This window comes from Camelus bactrianus, chromosome 26, assembly GCF_048773025.1.
Source record: "Camelus bactrianus isolate YW-2024 breed Bactrian camel chromosome 26, ASM4877302v1, whole genome shotgun sequence".
Classification (NCBI taxonomy): Eukaryota; Metazoa; Chordata; class Mammalia; order Artiodactyla; family Camelidae; genus Camelus; species Camelus bactrianus.
Genome location: NC_133564.1, coordinates 31,817,255 through 31,834,649, shown reverse-complemented (window position 1 = coordinate 31,834,649; position 17,395 = coordinate 31,817,255). Strand labels below are relative to the sequence as shown.

Genomic DNA, 17,395 nt, shown 5'->3' with positions numbered 1-17,395 from the left:
CCTGACCGAGGGAGGGTCAGGGAGAGGCCAGGCTGGCCGCTAACTTGAGTACCTGTGTGCCCCAGGAAAAGAAACCAAACAGGCCGATAAGATCTCTCGTTGCCAGAGCAAAGCACCAATTAAACACGAGGCAGATGTGAGCAAATAAAGCTGCAGGCGTCCAGAGAGAAAATCAATATGAGATTATATGCCCGAGTCCAATCATATACCAATTAATAAGAGCGGGTGGGGCTGGAGGCTGGGGGAAGTAAGTCCACCGGCCAGCAGGCAGGGGCTGACCGTGCCTGCCCCCCACTCTCAGGTGGGGACTGCGGGCCCCAGTTCTAGAAGGCTGTGCCTGAGGTCTCCGGGGGGCACCCATGTGAACGGTAAGGCTTAGGGAGAGGGGGATAAAAAGGGCTTCTCATCAGCTGGGAGCAGGGGGAGGAGGGCAGGGTGGGCGAGAGATGCTCCAGAGGGTGGTCCCCAGTGGAAGGGAACTGACCAGTCAGACCACGCAGACGGGCTGCTTGATGCTTAACTTGCCACAGAAAAATAAAGGGTTTGCTTTTGGAAAGTGATCGGAAAAAATGGCAAAAAAAAAAAAAAGGGAATACCGGAAAACCAATTTCTACCCTGAAGAAGTGATATTGATGCCCCTGGTTATTCTGTCTGTGCTGTATTTAATTCAGAAAGTACAGCCAAGCAGTTAATAATTTTCAAGAGAGGTGATAAAAGTCCAGCGGCAAGAGTTTGCCGCACCGGACCTGGTGACTGTGGGGGTGGGGCTTGTCCAGAACATTCCATGGACGGACTTCAGGCACCTCGCGGGGGTGCCAGGGACAGGACAATGTGACACGCAGCCACCTGCCAACAGACAGAGTTGACCAAGTTTAGCAGCCCCTCTGCCCCAGAGAGGTGGCTTTGGCATCGTCAGGACAAGTTAAAAGGGCTGACATGCTGGGCAAAGGAAGTTTGGCTGCGGGCTGGATGCCTGGTCCGTTACAGATGGTGAAGTCCTGCCCATGGGGGGTCGGGAGGGCTGTGCAGAGTCAGTGCCCCTTCCACAAAAATTCCCAATGCTCTTGGGGAGAAGAGACCTGATGTGGTGTGGGAAGCGGAGAACAAAAGTAGAAGGAAAGATGCCAGCTGGTGATGATAAGAGCACCTGCTTCGGTTTTTCTTAGACAGGAAGCCCCCCTGCACCCCAAATACTCCTGGACACAAGCCCCCGAGGCAGAGGCCCCTTGCTAGTGGGAGTTCTTTGGGCCCGGGACTGTTGCACGCCCAAGAAGAACGAAATTTGCTCGCCGAATATTTTTTAGACATTTTGCAAGATGCACGGCCTCCCTGACAATTTTTAATGTACTAACTGCCTGGTCCAGTGAGCTGATTAATTGGTGCTGGAGAGATCAATACAAAACAGAAAATTAAAACAATTTTAAAGTGATTAAGTAGTTTAACACCTGTCTCCCGTCACGTCAGCGCAGGAAGAAAAATAAAGCAGGTGTCGAAGGGGCTCCTGAAGCCAGAGAAAACAGCGCCTGCCTCAGAGAAATGACGGATCACGGCGGGTGGATCAATCCGAGCGCTCGCAGCCCGGCCAGAGCCCCGAGCGGGGCCGCCGCCGCCGCCGCCGCCGGAACCAGGCGCCCCAAGAGCGCGGCGCCCCGGCCCTCCTGCAGAGCCGCTCCTCCGCTAGGGATGAGCAGTGTCCATCCAGACCACCGAAACAGGGCGAGAGGGGACAAAAGGGAGCGGATTGTCCTAAGGCAGCATCAGATGGGAAGGCACCAGTCACCTCTCGGGCTGAGTCTGCAGTAGGTAGAGGGTCACGTGCAATGAAAGCGCAGTTTGGGACCCCCCGGGGGTGGGGTGGGTCACAGCTCTCTGGGATCACCGGGTCCCCCATCTGGAGGCTTCGGGTCTCCACCCTCACTCCCAAGGGAGACAGTCTACCAGCGTCCTCCATCCCCTGAGTCCTCCTGCATGTCTGTATCTCCATGTGTCACGGATGCCCGCAGGGGGCTGGCCAAGATGCCCCTCTGATGCCCTCTGACTCCTTGTGCGGAACTCCTTCCCCAACAGCTGTAACCAAGCTACACAGCAGGAGTCACTCCTCTCCTGTAGTTCATGTACTCAAGTCACCGGAAGTGGATTCAAGGGATGTGGGAAAACCTCGGCTGAGTCTTCTCCAGTTTCCCTATCAAAGTCCTAAGGGCGGAGTGGGACGAACAAGGACAGGGGAAGGGATGTGCGGGAGAATGAACAAAGGCTAGAGGTGAACCCAGGGGGAAGCATGTCTCATGTCTCCCGTTTCACCTTGAAAATGAACTTGAACTGTGCACATGTAAAGTACACAGTATGCTTACTGTTTCTCATGTTCTAGAAAGCTGTTTGCCTCTTCCCTGCCGGGGCTCACCTCCATGCCACCCTGGGGGTGGGTGGGGCCAAGCCTTAGAGGGCAGCTGGGCCCCTTGGCCACCCTCCTGCCCTTGGAGACCCGCCTTAATACTCAGTGTCCTCAGTACTTAGTACGCTCCCTTTTCCCGTCTACCTTCAGGGTCCCTGAGGCCCCAGCTGCCACCCTCAAGACCAGGACAGAAGAGGAACTCAAGACAGAGAAGACTTGCAGCAGGTTTAAAACATTAAATTTTAGAAACATTTAAAAACGTGATTTACATTGTCTAGCACAGGGAACTATATTCAACATCTTGTAATAGCCTATAATGAAAAGAACGTGAAAAGGAATAAATGTAACTGAATCACCGTGCTGTTCACTAGAAATTAACACAACATCGTAAACTGACTCTACTTCAGTAAAAAAAAAAGGTTTTAAAAATGCGATTTAAATATTTGATAACACGTAAAAACATTAAAGCTCTGGCCGAACTAGCCAGTCCTGCTTCGGAAGCCCATCCTGTTAACACCTGTCACACTGGGTGTGACTGGAAAACGGGACCAGCGGTGGCCTGGACCACAGTGGGGTCAGGGAGACGGAGTCCAGCCACCAGTTTTAATGAGATCATTTCTGATTCTTATACTTCCCTCCAGGCTGGGAATTCTGGTTCAGTACTCGGTGGTTGGGTCTCTATATACAAGTCGGTTTGGGGCCCTGTTAGTCTCCAGGAAAACTTGTCAAACCCTTTACAGCAAATCAGATCCTTTACAGCAAATTTTCTGCCAATGACAATCTCACAGAAAAGATTCCAATCTTCAGCTATTGGCCCACTTTCTAAAGTCATCCATACAGCTAAAGCTCCACGTAAAATATGAACCATCTCTTGGCATTTTCTGCCACCAGATGTGACTGTGGTGATTTGGCCGGGAAGGAAGTTAAGAGGTCCCAGCCGTCCAATTTTTCTCAAGGATTCCGGACATCTGTTTGTTGGGGCTGCCCACTCCAGGGGGCACCTCTCAGCCGAGGAGGGCTGGCCGGCGGGCTGTGTGCAGCTCAGGGGTCTGGGCTGCCCGGCACGCAATCGCGGGGGCCCAGCCCGGCACCTCACCACTCTCGGAAGCAAACACGGAGTTCTTGACTGGGCGACCCCAGACCCGTGGCTGCTCCCTGCAGAGTGAGCCTCAGGCTGATGGAGATAAAGTTTCCTTGGGCCCAAGTTCCAAACTCGGCTGTTTTGTTTCTGTTAAAATGCAATTGTTTTTCTCCGGAGTGTGTGGTGACTGCTCAGCGTCAGGAAGATGTATGAAAACCTCCACTTCAATTCAGCATCCCTTTTCTCCCAGACAAACACGGTCGGATTTTAATAAATCAAAGAGCCACACTGTTTAATAAAAATTTATTGACTTACAAGTGATTATTTATCAAAAGACCATTAATAGCAGGTACCGAAATGATGTGTTACTGGGTGGTGCTGAGAGACTAATAGGAAATCAATGCTGCTGGCCGGCCGGGATGCATATAAGCAGCCCAGCCCCCAACAGCCAGCGCAATTTCACCCGCAAAATACACCAGACGCTACCCCTGGTGCAATGAAAAGTTCCCCCTTTTTATTTATCGTTTACAAATGAAATGATCAATACTTTTAATCTAGAGCAAAATTTATTAACTTTCCCCTCGGAGAGAGATGTATTGACTGGCGGGGAGAGGGGTGTGGGTGCGGTGGAAGATGGATGGCTGGATGGTCGTGTCTTCACCTGTCCGAGAGTCAGTGTTTGTGTGTGCAGCCGCCCTCCCAGGCAAGCGGCCCAGACGCCCAGGGTGCACGGGACCGGCGACACTGTGGACTCTTGTCATCAGGGACCGCGAGGAAGCACCCTCCCGCAGACCGTTGAGGTTTTGGTCAATTCCAGGAAGGAGACAGCAGGGGTCACAGACCCAGAAGACGTCTGCAGGGCAGCAGGGCTAGTGCATGCTGTTGGTAAGATGCTACTGGGAAGGGCTGAGCTGGGATGGTACCCCGAGGGCTCTCAGCACTGCCGAGATCACGTCCTATGGGGCTTCCCGCATCAGGGGGATTTTAACAGCCTTTTCAAGAAGTTCCTTCTCCAACTAACTCAGTAGAAAAAGAAATCTCACGTTTGAGTGGAAGAAATCTTTCCAAGATTCACAATCAAATGCACCCAGACCCTCCACCACCTCAAGCCCCGGGGACTCTCCTTTACACGTGAGACGCCCTCCAGAGGAGCCGAGTTTTACCAGCCCAGTGCTCTGCAGGGAGCAAATGGATTCAAACCAACTTATTTCTGGACCCAAGATGACTAGGTCTTAAAGCCAAAGTTTGAAACTGTGGGTTTAAACATTACAGGAAAGTCAGACGTGGAAAGGGCTCCTCTAGCCCGAGTCCTCAGTCAAGGATCAGGAAACAGACACAGAGAAATACAGTCGAAACAGCAAACGAGAAACAGGTTTGGTGGTGGGATTAGGCCCTGGCCAGTGCGCATCCCACGAGTTAATGCCACGTGGTTTTATTCCAGGACCGTCCTCACTGCTGCTGGGGCCCCAAGGGGGCATTTTGCACATTGCACCGCCTTACAAGTTGCTCTGTTGTTATTCCTAAGAGTCGCGAGGTTTTAACACCCAAGACCAACTCAGTTATCCCAAACCGATTACGAACAACTTGGGGCCTGTAGTTAGAGAGGATGGAGCAGTCTGACGAGTCCGTGTGCTTGTAACAAGCACTAAATAAAAATTTTACAGGTTTCCTTTTATACGGGTGTAATTCACATTCCTTCTCAGTTGGTGAGAGTAAAATAATCACTGCTTAGTCTCCACACGGATTTCTTTACATAGCACTGATTCTAAACCAGGTTCTTGCAATATTCTGTGTCATCAGCAACACGGATCTGCTGACGAGCACGAGAAAACAAAAACCGTTTAGAAGGACCTATGAGAACCATGAAATAAACTATCTGGCACAGAGCATTTTTTAAAAGGGAACTTTCAAAAAGGGAACTTGATCTTCAAGACCAATTTTTAAAGATCATTTCAGATAGCTTTTAAACACTGTAAACATCACTGCCTATAAAAGGCTGAAAATCACTGTTTATTCCTGCGCATTTTGCAAAACAGTTCACAAGAGGCTGTTCTTATCGCCGTGATAGTGTTTTCGTTTAAGAGAAACAGAATCTCCGGCAGGTTGGCATGGGGCGGGTGGGAGAAGTGGGCAGCTGTGCAGGGAGGTAAGGGAACAGGCGGGCAGTTGGGGTGAGGGACTAAGGTCAGGGGAGGTACCACGCTGTTGGTTTGGGGGCCTCAGGAGCCGGGGTTCACTTCCATCACCCCGCAGAGGGTGGCTTGGAGAGGTGACACTTCCCATGGGTGGTCCAAATCCTGACAGCTGTGGTGACCACCAAGAGGGAGCAGGAATGGGGCGAGGAGGGATGGACAGACAGGTAAGTTGTGGGAGAGGCAGCTCTCTCTCCGAGGGGTCTGAAATAGGCAGAGCCTGGAAGTAGTCACCAGGGATGGAGCCTGGCTTTGGACCTGAGCTGGGCAGGCGCAGGCGGCCGGCAGCGCCCCTCTGGCTGTGTGGAGCCCTGGGTGCACAAACACCCACCTGCCGGGCCCGCCGCCCTCACAGCCCTCCACTGTCACAGCCCTCCACTGTCACACCCCTCTGCTCCTGCCCTGCCCCTATCTCCTCGCTCCCCATCCTTACACCCAGACCACCCCCTACCTTTACTCACACCCCTCCAATCCAGCAGCTCCCATCAGTGGCGAAATCCACAGCTCATCCTTACTGAAAATCCCAAATCAACCAGACATGCAGACATCCAACAGGAGCGGTGTCCTTTCTTCCCAACAAGACCGGTCCTTGATCCAGAAACCAAGTGGGCTCCCAGTCCTGCCAGCAAAGAACCTTAACTCTGATCGTAACGTGTGGCTCCGGAATGCCTCCGGGGCAGAGAGAGCGAAGGGAAAACCCCCTCGATTCAGTCACCATTGAAGACAATTTTATTTACTCACAAAAACAAATCTGAAGCCCCGCGAGTGGCTCCGAGCTCAGACCCCGTCCCGCCGCCTCTCAGACCTGCATGTGTTCACACTGAGCTCGACGGCGTAGCACGTGAAGCCCCACAACAACCCTGTGAGGTAGGTGTCCCCCCTCCCCTCCCGCCCGGGCACCGGGTCAGGGCTGCCCCGGAGTCGGCGCCAGACTGCGGCCCCCCGCCCCGCCCGAGCCCTGGGTGCCCGCCGGGGCGGCGGCACAGACCGGAGACCTTCACCCGGCCTGGAGCTCCGGCAGACGGCAGTTGTCTTTTTATCAAGGCCGGGGCCGCCATCCCCAGAGGTCCCCGCACGTGGGTTCAGTCACAGACGAGCATCTCCCGTCCTGGCGCGGGGACGGCCACCTGCCCAGCACTCAGGCGGCACGGGCACAGGGGAGAGGGGACTTTAATGGCATTCCTCCCACGGACACAGCGTAAAAGGAACAGGAAGGCATCTCGTCCTGGGCAGCGGCCACCAGCAGCGTCCCCCTCAGATGGCAGCTGGTGGAGCCCGGGCGCTTGGAGGGAGTTGAGTCCCGGGTCCAGGAAGGGGAGGCGCGGGCTCAGGACCGGCTCCTGTCCTCCTGGTTCCCGACGATCATCTTGCTGTACAGCTTCTGCTGCTCCTCCTTGAACGTGTCCTTCACCTTCTCCCGCTTCAGACCGCCGTCCCTGACGGGAGGAAGAGAGGGGCCTCACGTAAGGGCAGAGAAGCCTTCCCGTCGCCCCGCACCACAGGAGAAGCCGGCCCGAGACAAGGACTTAACTCAGCGGACCTCCGTCCCGTGAGCTCGGACATCCCCTGCCACCAGACAGCCCCTGCACCAGGCGTCCCCAGGACACCTGCTACGGCCTTTAAGATCCCCAGCAAAGGCCTCCTTTCGAGGGCAGCCGCTCTGTCTTCATTAGGCCTCACCGACAGGGAACATGGGGCAGCATTTAACAGTCAGGCTCTAGAAGTCGGTGAGACCTGGGTTCTAGCTCTGGCTTGAGTTTATATGAAAGACAGTTACTTAACCTCTGCAGGCTCGGGGTCTCATCTGAAAAGGATGGAGTAACGATCTGCACACTCAAGGAGTTACTCTGAGGATGAAATGAGATTATCCCAAGAGCAACAGAGCACTGTGTCTGGCAGAGTATGTGCCCAGTACACGTGAGCCTTTTTCAAAAGGTAATCCAGGGCCAAAGTATTCCCGAAGAATTCGAGTGTCAGTTTAAACGACCAGTCAGTCGCCCCGCAGAGCTGACCCCTGCACTTAAACCTGAGGGCCCTGGGAGGGTGGATTCGTTTCCTGACGCGGTGTTCATCCCATCAGCCTCCTGCTACCTGGAGTGTAACTACCCCACATCACACTCCAGGAGAAAGGTCTGCAAACTCCCGCCCAGAGCCGAACCCGCCCGACACCTGCTTCTGGGAGCGGAGGCTCCCTGGCGCACAGACCTGCTCGCGCCCACGCGTGTCACTGGTGCTTTCATGCCACAACGGCAGAGCTGAATGGCAACAGAGGAAGTTTGCTAACTCCTGCTCTGGGAGGTAACAAGCTAAATGCAAAAAATGAGACCGGCCTTTCTAAGGATGGCCCAGTTTTGCCCAAGCCCCGAGATCAGAGAAGTCAGTGCTCCTACAAGGTGTCCAGGTCCCGTGCCGACAGGGACAGGGCTGTCGGGGTGCTCTGGTGAGCTGTCCCTGGGAAGGGACACAGAATCAGCTGCTTCGCCCAAGCATCCCGGGCACCTGAGAGTCCACTGCTGACTCTCCGGGGCTGGTGAGCTCTGCTCTCTGCACCAGGGAGAGCAGGACTCTTCGTAAATGGGGTCAACCATTCAGCACCTGCTTCAGAACTTCGCATCCTGCTCGACTCAGGGATCAAACCCGGCTCTGACTCACCACAGCAGGTCCACGAGTCCTCCCTGCCTGGCGATGGCGGACTTCACCCTGTTTGCAAACTGGACGGCATCTTCCTCTGCCTGGAGGAAGGAACGGAGGACAGCACTCAGCCCAGGCCCCGGTCTCCGAGGCGAAGGAAGACCCCCGTGTGGTGTGGGTACTGACCTCTCTGGTCATGGGAGGCAGGTACCACACGCTGCAGACGATGGCCCAGCTAGTCATCATTCTCAGCAGGTACGTCACCATCCCGTACTTGCTGCTGTTCCAGAAGGCATCACCGAACTGAGGGTCGTACTGCAAGACAACGGGAAGCCGGGCGGTAAGAAGTCAGTAGTTCTAGCCACGTGTGGGGGTCAACGGCAGCATCTCTGAAAGTGCCACCAGGGGTGGGATCAGCCCCAGAACACTGCGCCCAGACCCCTACATGGACGCTGTCCATCCCTGGGCGGTTCTGAGGCTCCAGTAACATGAACATCCCGGAATGACCAAGGTCCTGCTGCAGGTCGCTAGGGAGGACTAACAGCCTTCCCCAACGTCCTCCGTCTCTGATGAGTCACGCCTTACACACTCAGGGGTGTCTACAATCTAGCATTTATGTTTTCAGGCACATCTGCGAACAGAGGGGTGAGGATCACATACCCCACACATCCACCCCAAGATGCAATAATTACCAACACTCCCCCACACCTGCTGCATCAGCCCCGGGTCTCAAAAACCACCTCCAATATCCCCCGCGAGCACTCATCAATTCTTCTCCAGGTGCCGCCCCCAAACAGAGACATTTCCTTACCTAACTGCCAACTTTTTAATATCATTTCTGGTGCCAGGACCAAGGAGAAAACAAAGCTTTGCTTCTGGAAGGGCACTTCTAATGAAGCTAAGTGTCTGAGTGAGGAGGAGGGTCTGCTCTGATGCAGGGGGCAGCATGCTCAGCGCGTGGCCGCCCGCGACAGCTCAGGCGTCCACCACGAGGGGGCCGCGCCGCCCGCCAAGAGGCACTTTCATTCGCCAGTGACGCTAATGGAGTGAAGGTTGTCCTTCAGCGGCATTTTGTAGGAGACGTGGCCGCAGCTGTGACCCTCATCCTCACCAAACAGGAGAGCAACTGCAGGTAAGCCCGGTGGGGGAGGTGCTGGAGGAAGTTATGTAAGAAGTGACAGAGGGAACAGAGTCCAGGAGGCGAGAGCCCGGAAAGGGTCACGGCTGAACTGTTACTGAGGGGCTGCAGGGTTCTCACCCCAGACATCAGACTGACCGTGACCACAAAGCAAAGACCAAGGACCAGAATGGAAACAGGAGGAGACAGAACTTCCAGAGCTGACCCCGGGGGCCGAGCTGCCGCCAGTGTAGAGAGCGCCCTTTCCCTGGGGACCCTGGGAAGGGACAGCGACCAAGATGCTGGAGCAGGGGTTCCAGTACTCGGGGGGGGGGGGGGGGCGGCGGCTTGGGTTTGAATAGTATTGTTTAGGCCTTTCAAGCTTAAATTTTCTGATTCTCAGAATAAAATTTAGACAATCACGCTTAATTGTAGACCTGACTCCAGAAATGAAGGCATTTAGATTTATTTAATTACAGAAATGCAGACATGAGGGAGGAGAACGAGTTTTAAACAGGAGCTGACGTGTGTGGTGAGAAGACAGTGAGGCTGTATTACACAGCAGGACTGGACGGAAACTCTGATCTCGTGTGTGAGAGGCCTTTGTTTGGGGCTGATTCTCGCCCCTGCTGGGCTGACACCATCGACAGAAAAACAAGGCAAAAGTTCAAAACAGCGATAAATTCCTCAAAATCAGAGAACGGCTTAATTTTGGTGGAAATGTAGTAGGAACTCTAAAACTGCTAAGGTTATCCAAGTCTGGGTACCAACGAAGGCTTCACAAAAACTAGAAAAGTATCTGAGAAGCAGAAGTTTCTCCTCATATGTGAGCTTTACAAACCTGCGAGCAGGACAAATCACGTAAGAGTCACAGGCCGTTTTGTGGGAGGAGTCACCAAGGGCCCGTGCTCTGAACCGGCGGAGAGCAGGGCTCTCAGCGTGGTCCCCGACCAGGGCATCCAAGCACCAAGGGATGGGCCAAAAATGCAAGTTCAGAAACCCTGCGTGTGGGGCCCAGCCACTTGCATTTCCACCATCCCACCGGGGATGCTGACGCAGCTACAGAGAACCGACGCTCTGGAGTGAGTGGTACGGGCTTCCAGGCAGCAGCTGGTTTTTGATAAAAACGCAGGTGAAGCACTCAGCTCCCAGGACGTCACAATGCGGGCTGGCGGGCGTGCGATGCAAACACCGCTCCCCACTCCCACCCCTGCGGCTGACACTGCTACCAGGACGGGGTCTGTGGTCCCGACACATCACCTGGGCAGCCCCGGTCCCTGCTCAGCCCCCCAGCAGCCGCCAGTCACTCGCCACCCCTGCCCGGAGCTCTGCCTGCCTGCTAAAAGCGGGTGGCTGGGAGCATCTGCTGGACCAGGAGGCCACCTCCTCCCTGACTGCGCCAGCGGCGCCGGCAAGGGGAAAACGCAGAAGGCTTTGCAGACAGAGACACTTGCCAAAGTCTGGAGACGAAATGCTAAGCAGAACTCGGACTCAAATTGACTCCCTCTTATCTAGAGCCGAGATTTCCTCTCAGCAGTCAGGATGCACCTGCAGCCCGGCCCCAGGCGGACATGTGGCCCTGGCCCCGTACCCCCATGCTCCCGGCGTCCAGCCCACAGCAGCGACCACAGCGTCCGAAGACGTCTCGTACCTTGATAGCAACAGGGTAAACCGTGGCTCCAATTTCAAAACTTCCCTTTTTGAACATCATCACCGACGTATTATTGATGCAGGTTCCTAAAATGCGGGAGAGCATAAAATGCTACTTCTTTTGGTCCTTTACCCCAGAGATTGGGACTCTAAGGGTTAACTGTAATAATAAAAATTCTAATGGCTCTTCCAAGCAGAGAAATCTCTGCTCTCCCTAGCTCATGAATGAACACTTAAAAGAGAAAGAAAAATACCATATGGTATCACTTATATGTGGAATCTTAAAAAAAAAAAGGACACTATGAACTCATCTACAAAACAGAAACAGACTTGAAGACATAGTAAACAATCTTACGGCTACTGGGGAAAGGGATAGGAGGGGATAAATTTGGGAGTTTGAGATTTGCAAATGTTGGCCACCATATACAAACATAGATTTAAAAAAAAATTTCTTCTATATAGCACAGGGAACTATGTTCAATATCTTTAATAACATTTAATGGAAAAAAATACAAAAATGAATATATGTATATAGTATATACACGACTGGGACATTGTGCTGTACACCAGAAACTGGCACATTGTAACTGACTATATTTCAATTAAACAAAAAAGGAGAGAGAGAGATGAGGAAATTACAGTCCTGCCTCACCTCCTCTTCCCCCAGGGCCGCTTTCCCTGGGTAACACACCAGCCCCAGTGAAAGGCCAGAGACACACAGCAGACAGAGGAGGTCACGGGAAGGACCCACAGGGAGCTGAGGGAGCCTGTGGGCGATACTACAGGGAGGACTCATGCACTGGGGAAGGTCACACTACAGCACTCTTGCTTCCAATTCTGAGTCTTGAGTTCCAAAGGACCTCACATTCAGTGAAAACAGAAACCCCAACAAAGGGCGAGGGCCTGGGTTCCCACATGACACCAGGGCCACCCCCCGCACGGCCCCCGCACAGAAACTCACCCTCCGGGAAGATGAGGATGGGCAGCTTGCTTTTATCCTGCACGTGCTCAGTCAACCTTCAGGAGAGAAAACAGAATGAGGGGTCAGACAGCCTCACGGCCGTCACCATCAAAATCCATCTACAGTTACCTATCAAGATGGGAGGCTGGGTGTCGTGTTGTATAAAAGCAGGTTAACAGACATGACCCTGTCCTTCATAGAACCACAGTCTAAATCTCATGAAGACAGAACTTACCAGGACAGGGAACCCCAGATGACTATTTCAAACAGCAATTAAGCATTGAACAGAGAGTCTGTGCACAGGCCATGGCTTGGAATTGGGACCACGTAAAGGATGTGCCCACCACAGGGCCTGGCAGAGAGCAGCCTCGATGGACGGTGGCCACGGACCTCCCACAGGTGCGCCAGGCCCCAGAGTCCTCCTGGGACGTGGCAAAGGGACTTCAGTGGTGGGCAGAAGGTAGGCTTTGGGGATTCCTCTCAATTTATGGCAAAGCTCTGGCCATTACCTGCACCAGGCTACCTTCTTTTTTTCAATCCAAGCCTGAAAACCGAGCAGCACTTTCTTCTATTGCCTCAAGTTTATTAAGTGCCTTGATAATGAATTCGTTTTGCAACTTTAAATAGCACTAGAAGTTCATATGTATATATATGTACAAGAAAAAAGTTCTTATGTTGTTCATTACAATGGGTACAAGGAATAAAAAAGATTAAAAACGTTACTAATTTGGTAAATAACGCTACGTTTCAATACTTTTTCTATTCCGTGTTTTAGGAAAAAATTCTTAGTACGAAAGCAGTGCAGGCTCAGCAGAGACGACGTGGGGGCACAGCATCCCCTTCGCAGCGGTCCAGACCCTGTAACCGGCCCAGAGCAGCAGCACCTGCTGTTTACCTCTTGGCCACCAGGTGGCGATCCTTCACCTCCGAGCGCTCGAACCAGACATGCGGGCAGGCCTTCACCATGGCTCTCTGAATCACGCCCATGAGCCCCCCGTGCACCTGTCCCACCTGGTCCGGACAAAGGAGGAAGGGGAGCGATGTCATCCTCACACAGAGCCCCCCGGTCCCACGAGAAAATACCCACCTCTCAGCCCCTAGCATTTTACTGGCAACCATAGGTTTCTCCCTATTCAGAAACCACTCTTAGACTCTGAATTTAAATTCTCCTAATTAGTGAGACCAGAGATGTGGCATTGAAGACACAGTTGAAAACTCTAAGAGGGAACACTGCAGCAGAGTACACCTGGGTCAGAATGCCCTCCCCCAGGGGACTCAGCAGTGGCCCCGAGCCCAGTCCCCACCTCCACCCCTCCTCACCGTCCGCCTGGACCGCCCCCAAATTCCATCACCCTGCTTAGAATATCTGTCCCAAACAAACGAAGGCGACAATCTGGGTGGGGGCCTGTGCTTACCTGTCTACACCCTCAGAAAGAGCTCCCAGCCCTGACCAGCCTCAAGGAAGAAGTCCCACCCGGAGATGACAGAGGGGCCTTACCATGGCGTAATAACCATCACTGGCCAAAATGATGACGTCGATGGGCGACGTGTGATTGGCCACGCAGATGCCGCCGTTTCTGGGCCTGTTCTTCCTGCGTTAAAAGTGCGTGTGAGGCAACGACAATCAGTGTTAATCGGTTCATCAGGAACCCACGCCCGGCTCAGCGGCTTCCCAGCTCCCACGGGATGGCCGCCGCGAGGGCCCGCTGGCCGGCTGCCGTGTTCTGCCAGCGCCATCCCCGCCGGCCTGGGCCAAGCCCCTCACCTGTCGTGGTAGGTGATGATGGCCGTCAGCGCTCGCACGCAGATCCGGTAGCACATCAAGTGAACGTGTTTACTCAGGAACTCCTTAAGCCTGCGGCAGCGGGACAAAGATTCCGGGTTTCAGTTCACACGCACACAGAAGGACAGGAAAACATGCTGAGGCCGACAACCTGACCGTCGCCACCGACAGCCCTTCATGACTGCAAGGTATTTTCACACGTATCGTGTAGGTGGTCAAACTCTGTACTGGCACCTTGACGTCTCTATATACAGGAAGGAACGATGACAACCGTGTGACTGCACCCAAGGTAATGGGGACAGAACTCGCAGCCCTAGAACTTCCAGCACAGGTTAAGTCTCTTAGATTCCTTTCCTTCCCACTTGTCGACACCAAGACGCAGTACAAGGGCCAGAAAGTCAAACCTCCCCACCAGCCCGGCCAGGAGAGAGGTCGACCGGCCCCAGAACTTCCCAGGAGTAAATTTCACTTAAAAATGCAAACAAACAAAAAAGCCCTGCCTACATTTTTCCTCTCACCAATTCAACAGGGTAGAATGCTCAAATTAAACAATGGGCTGGAAAACCTGCTAGCCCTGGACGCTGCAGTCTTGTGGTTTCCCCATTTTGTCTTTAAAATGGGAAGAGCGTGAGGGCTGGAGAGCACGCAGAACACAGAGAGACCACGATCGGTAAAAATAAATGTGGCTTAAATGCTGATGCATTGGTATCGCTGGTTATTATCTCCATCTGAGATGCCAGGTCTGGGCTGTGCCCAAAGAACGGGCCTGGCCTTCAAGATCGGAGCCTCCCGCCAACACCCTTCCCCGCCCCCGCCGACTGGGACCCCGCACTCTGCTCACCTCCCGTTGGGCAGGTATCCCACCATGGTCGTGCCCACCACCAGGAGGCTAATCCCCGTGAAAGCAAGAGCTATCCTGTAATGAGAAGACAAAGTTAGAACCCAGCAGACTTATCCCTGCACCAAGCACAGAGCTGACCGTGTGAAAATGACGGTGGGCATCTCGGAAACCGGCCCCAGCGGCCCCACCTGGACCCAGACAGGAGTTCCGTGGAGAAATGGGAGCAGGCCTGTCAGAACCAGGGATCATTCTGCTTCCAAAATGACAGGACACCACGGCTTTGCCCCCAGGCACTAGGCAGCCAGATGACAGAAAGTCCTCGCCCTGGCTGCGCTACCCTCAGGCACCTGCCGCCCTGCCTTCTCGCCCTCCCCCTGGCTTCACAGCCTGGCCGGGCCCAGCCGCTCTGGGAACCAAGAGGAAGCAGAGCCTAGAGGTACCGGCAGCTGGCAAGACGCACTCAGAAGAGCACAGGGCCCAGAAAAGCTGGGAGATCAATGCGCCTCTGTGCTGGGGAGGAAGCTGCAGACAGCGCCAGCCATGCCCGGAACGGGTGGCCAGCAAGGACACCGTGTTCCTGTCCCTGTGCTTAGTCCATCCAGACAAGCGATCTGCCTTTAAGAAACCCAACTACTTCTGTCTGATACGCAGAGAATCCAAAGGCCTTTGGAGGACAATCCCCAGTGTCCCCTTCCCAGGGTCAGACGCCTGGCCAGGGAGACAGCGGCACCCTCCTCCTTCCTCGCGTAGGAAAACAGGGCAGAGAGGCGGGGGAGGGGTGTCATTCATCAGCCTGGGCGGCAGACGCTCGGTCTTCGGTCCCCAACAGGCCCGGCCCTCACCTGAGCGGCAGGAGGAAGCAGTACCGAATCAGCACTCCCAAGCCCCACAGGACGGTGAGCCGAAGGCTGATGTACTGGAAGTTGTAGTTGGTTCTGCTCAGCAAGTTCCAGGACTCCAACTCCTCCGCTGAGAATCTCTTGGTCACCTCGTCGTCCATGATGGTCTCCATCCCTTTGCGGCAGAAGTAGAAGATGTCGGAGAGCTCGAAGTCCGGGGTGTTGTCCAGGGCCTTGCTGCTGCCGCTGCGGCGAATCTCTTTGATCTCTTCTTCGAGGGAAGTGGGATCTTTGGCGATGATTCCTGCAAGAGAACAGCCCCGTCGAGCGGCACGCGTGTGACAGACACTCAGAGACCTACCTTTCCTCCGGTGCCTAGCAGGGGTGGAAAGAAAAGCAGGCAGGAGGGAATGGATTTCGAAGGGACGTTTGCGGGCAGGGGCGGGGCCCAGCCTTACCATTGGTGTAGGGCTTGTAAAGCTGGTGGTTCTTCTCCTTGGCTCCTCTCTCCATCCGCAAGGTCGCCCACTGGGGGGAAGAGCGACACACCAGGGTGAGGGCGGACTGGCCCGGGGCGCCTCCGCATCCACTCCAGGGCAGCCTCAAGCCCAGGCACCTGCCATCGGACAACAGCCAGGAGAGCAGCCCCTTCCCCTAGAGCAGACCCGACCTCGACAACTTGGACCAAAAGCTGAGTCACCTACGGTAAAGAGCTGGCAACCAAGGAGCTTGGCTATTTCTCGGGCCTAGTGTGTCATGGCCTAAATCTCTCGGTCTCCTGGTTCTTAAGGAACTCACCAGCGAACAGTCCAGGGACGTCGTTCGTTCCTGCCTTCCTACCAAACAGCAGCTAAGTCACCAACAGCAAAATCAAGCATCCTTTAAGCTACCTCCTGATGCCGTCACCTCCCAAACTATTCCAAGAAAGCAACGATTTGAGTTTTCAAGTAAAGGATTTAAATAATACACATGTCTGGACTGTCCATCCACCGTCTGAGTCACCTTTTACCAGGAGATCCACAACCTGACGCAAGAAACCCTGGGAATAGCTCAGTGTCAAAAAAAAAAAAAAAAAAAAAAAAGCATTTAAAAAAACGTTTTGGAGATAAAACAAAAGTAGGTTCAAATCTCAAGTCTGACAAGCTATGTCCCTTAAACAACTCATTCCAACACTCTGAACGTTGCTCGTTTCCATCTATAAAATAGGATGGACGGTATTCAGCCTCCTACCTTACCGGGATCAAATGAGACCACGTATGGAATAGCACTTGGGAGACTCCAAACACCCTAACTGCCCTCATTACCACGGAAATCATACAGAGCTCGAAGAGGGGTTCTTCCCGGAGCCTCTGGTCCCTCATTAACATCCTTTTAACTGTATTAACAGCCTCAGAGGCTGGGTCTCTCCCAGGACCAAATAACGGGAGGGGATGACACAGGCTCACCCTGGCCCCGAACACAAGTTATGACCACAGCAGTCGAGGAAATAGAATGGATGTTTGAAAAGGTGTCTTTTCAAACTTCTGCCGCGAGTTACGCAAGGTGGAGAAGAGCCTACCATCCCAGGACGCAGCGAAACCTACAGGGCCCAAGGCAAGTGCTGAGGCTCCGCTGGCAGGGCCCGAACTGTCAGCCAGGTGCCCTGAGATTAATCGGTGCTCTGACCTCATCTGGAAATGTCTTCAAAGGCCACTGTCTCGGGGACACAGATGGCTCACAGCGTCACCCACTCAAAGCAAGGTCTCAGGCAGGAGAACGCACATAACCCACTTCAGATGTCTAGGCTTTGATGTCTTCTGGCACGGAGGGTGGTTTTCTCTAGAAGAAAACGTAGGCATAACTCCGGCAATGGAAGAAGGCGAATTCCATCTGGGAATTGCACCCTGGGACGAGAAGAGGAGGGGACAA

At 53.9% G+C, this 17,395-nt stretch overlaps 1 protein-coding gene and 1 long non-coding RNA gene across 2 annotated transcripts in view; one reads left to right on the top strand and one right to left on the bottom strand.

Annotated features, from left to right (window-relative positions):
• The first annotated feature begins 228 nt into the window (after positions 1-228).
• LOC141575117 (uncharacterized) lies at positions 229-3,917 on the top strand. The gene is made up of 3 exons (XR_012502473.1): positions 229-368; positions 1,465-1,799; positions 2,543-3,917. It is a non-coding gene; the product is annotated as an uncharacterized LOC141575117 (long non-coding RNA).
• A 2,454-nt stretch (positions 3,918-6,371) lies between these two features.
• Positions 6,372-17,395, bottom strand: part of GPAT4 (glycerol-3-phosphate acyltransferase 4) — a 28,189-nt gene continuing 17,165 nt past the window's right edge. Inside the window, exons 3-13 of the mRNA XM_074353529.1 lie at positions 15,946-16,015; positions 15,491-15,791; positions 14,649-14,723; positions 13,790-13,879; positions 13,523-13,616; positions 12,920-13,035; positions 12,025-12,080; positions 11,065-11,150; positions 8,483-8,611; positions 8,318-8,397; positions 6,372-7,101 (exon numbers count right to left, since the gene is read on the bottom strand). Of these exons, the coding sequence (XP_074209630.1) occupies positions 6,993-7,101; positions 8,318-8,397; positions 8,483-8,611; positions 11,065-11,150; positions 12,025-12,080; positions 12,920-13,035; positions 13,523-13,616; positions 13,790-13,879; positions 14,649-14,723; positions 15,491-15,791; positions 15,946-16,015 (1,206 nt within the window). The 3' untranslated portion in view covers positions 6,372-6,992. The remainder of the gene's footprint in view (positions 7,102-8,317; positions 8,398-8,482; positions 8,612-11,064; positions 11,151-12,024; positions 12,081-12,919; positions 13,036-13,522; positions 13,617-13,789; positions 13,880-14,648; positions 14,724-15,490; positions 15,792-15,945; positions 16,016-17,395) is intronic.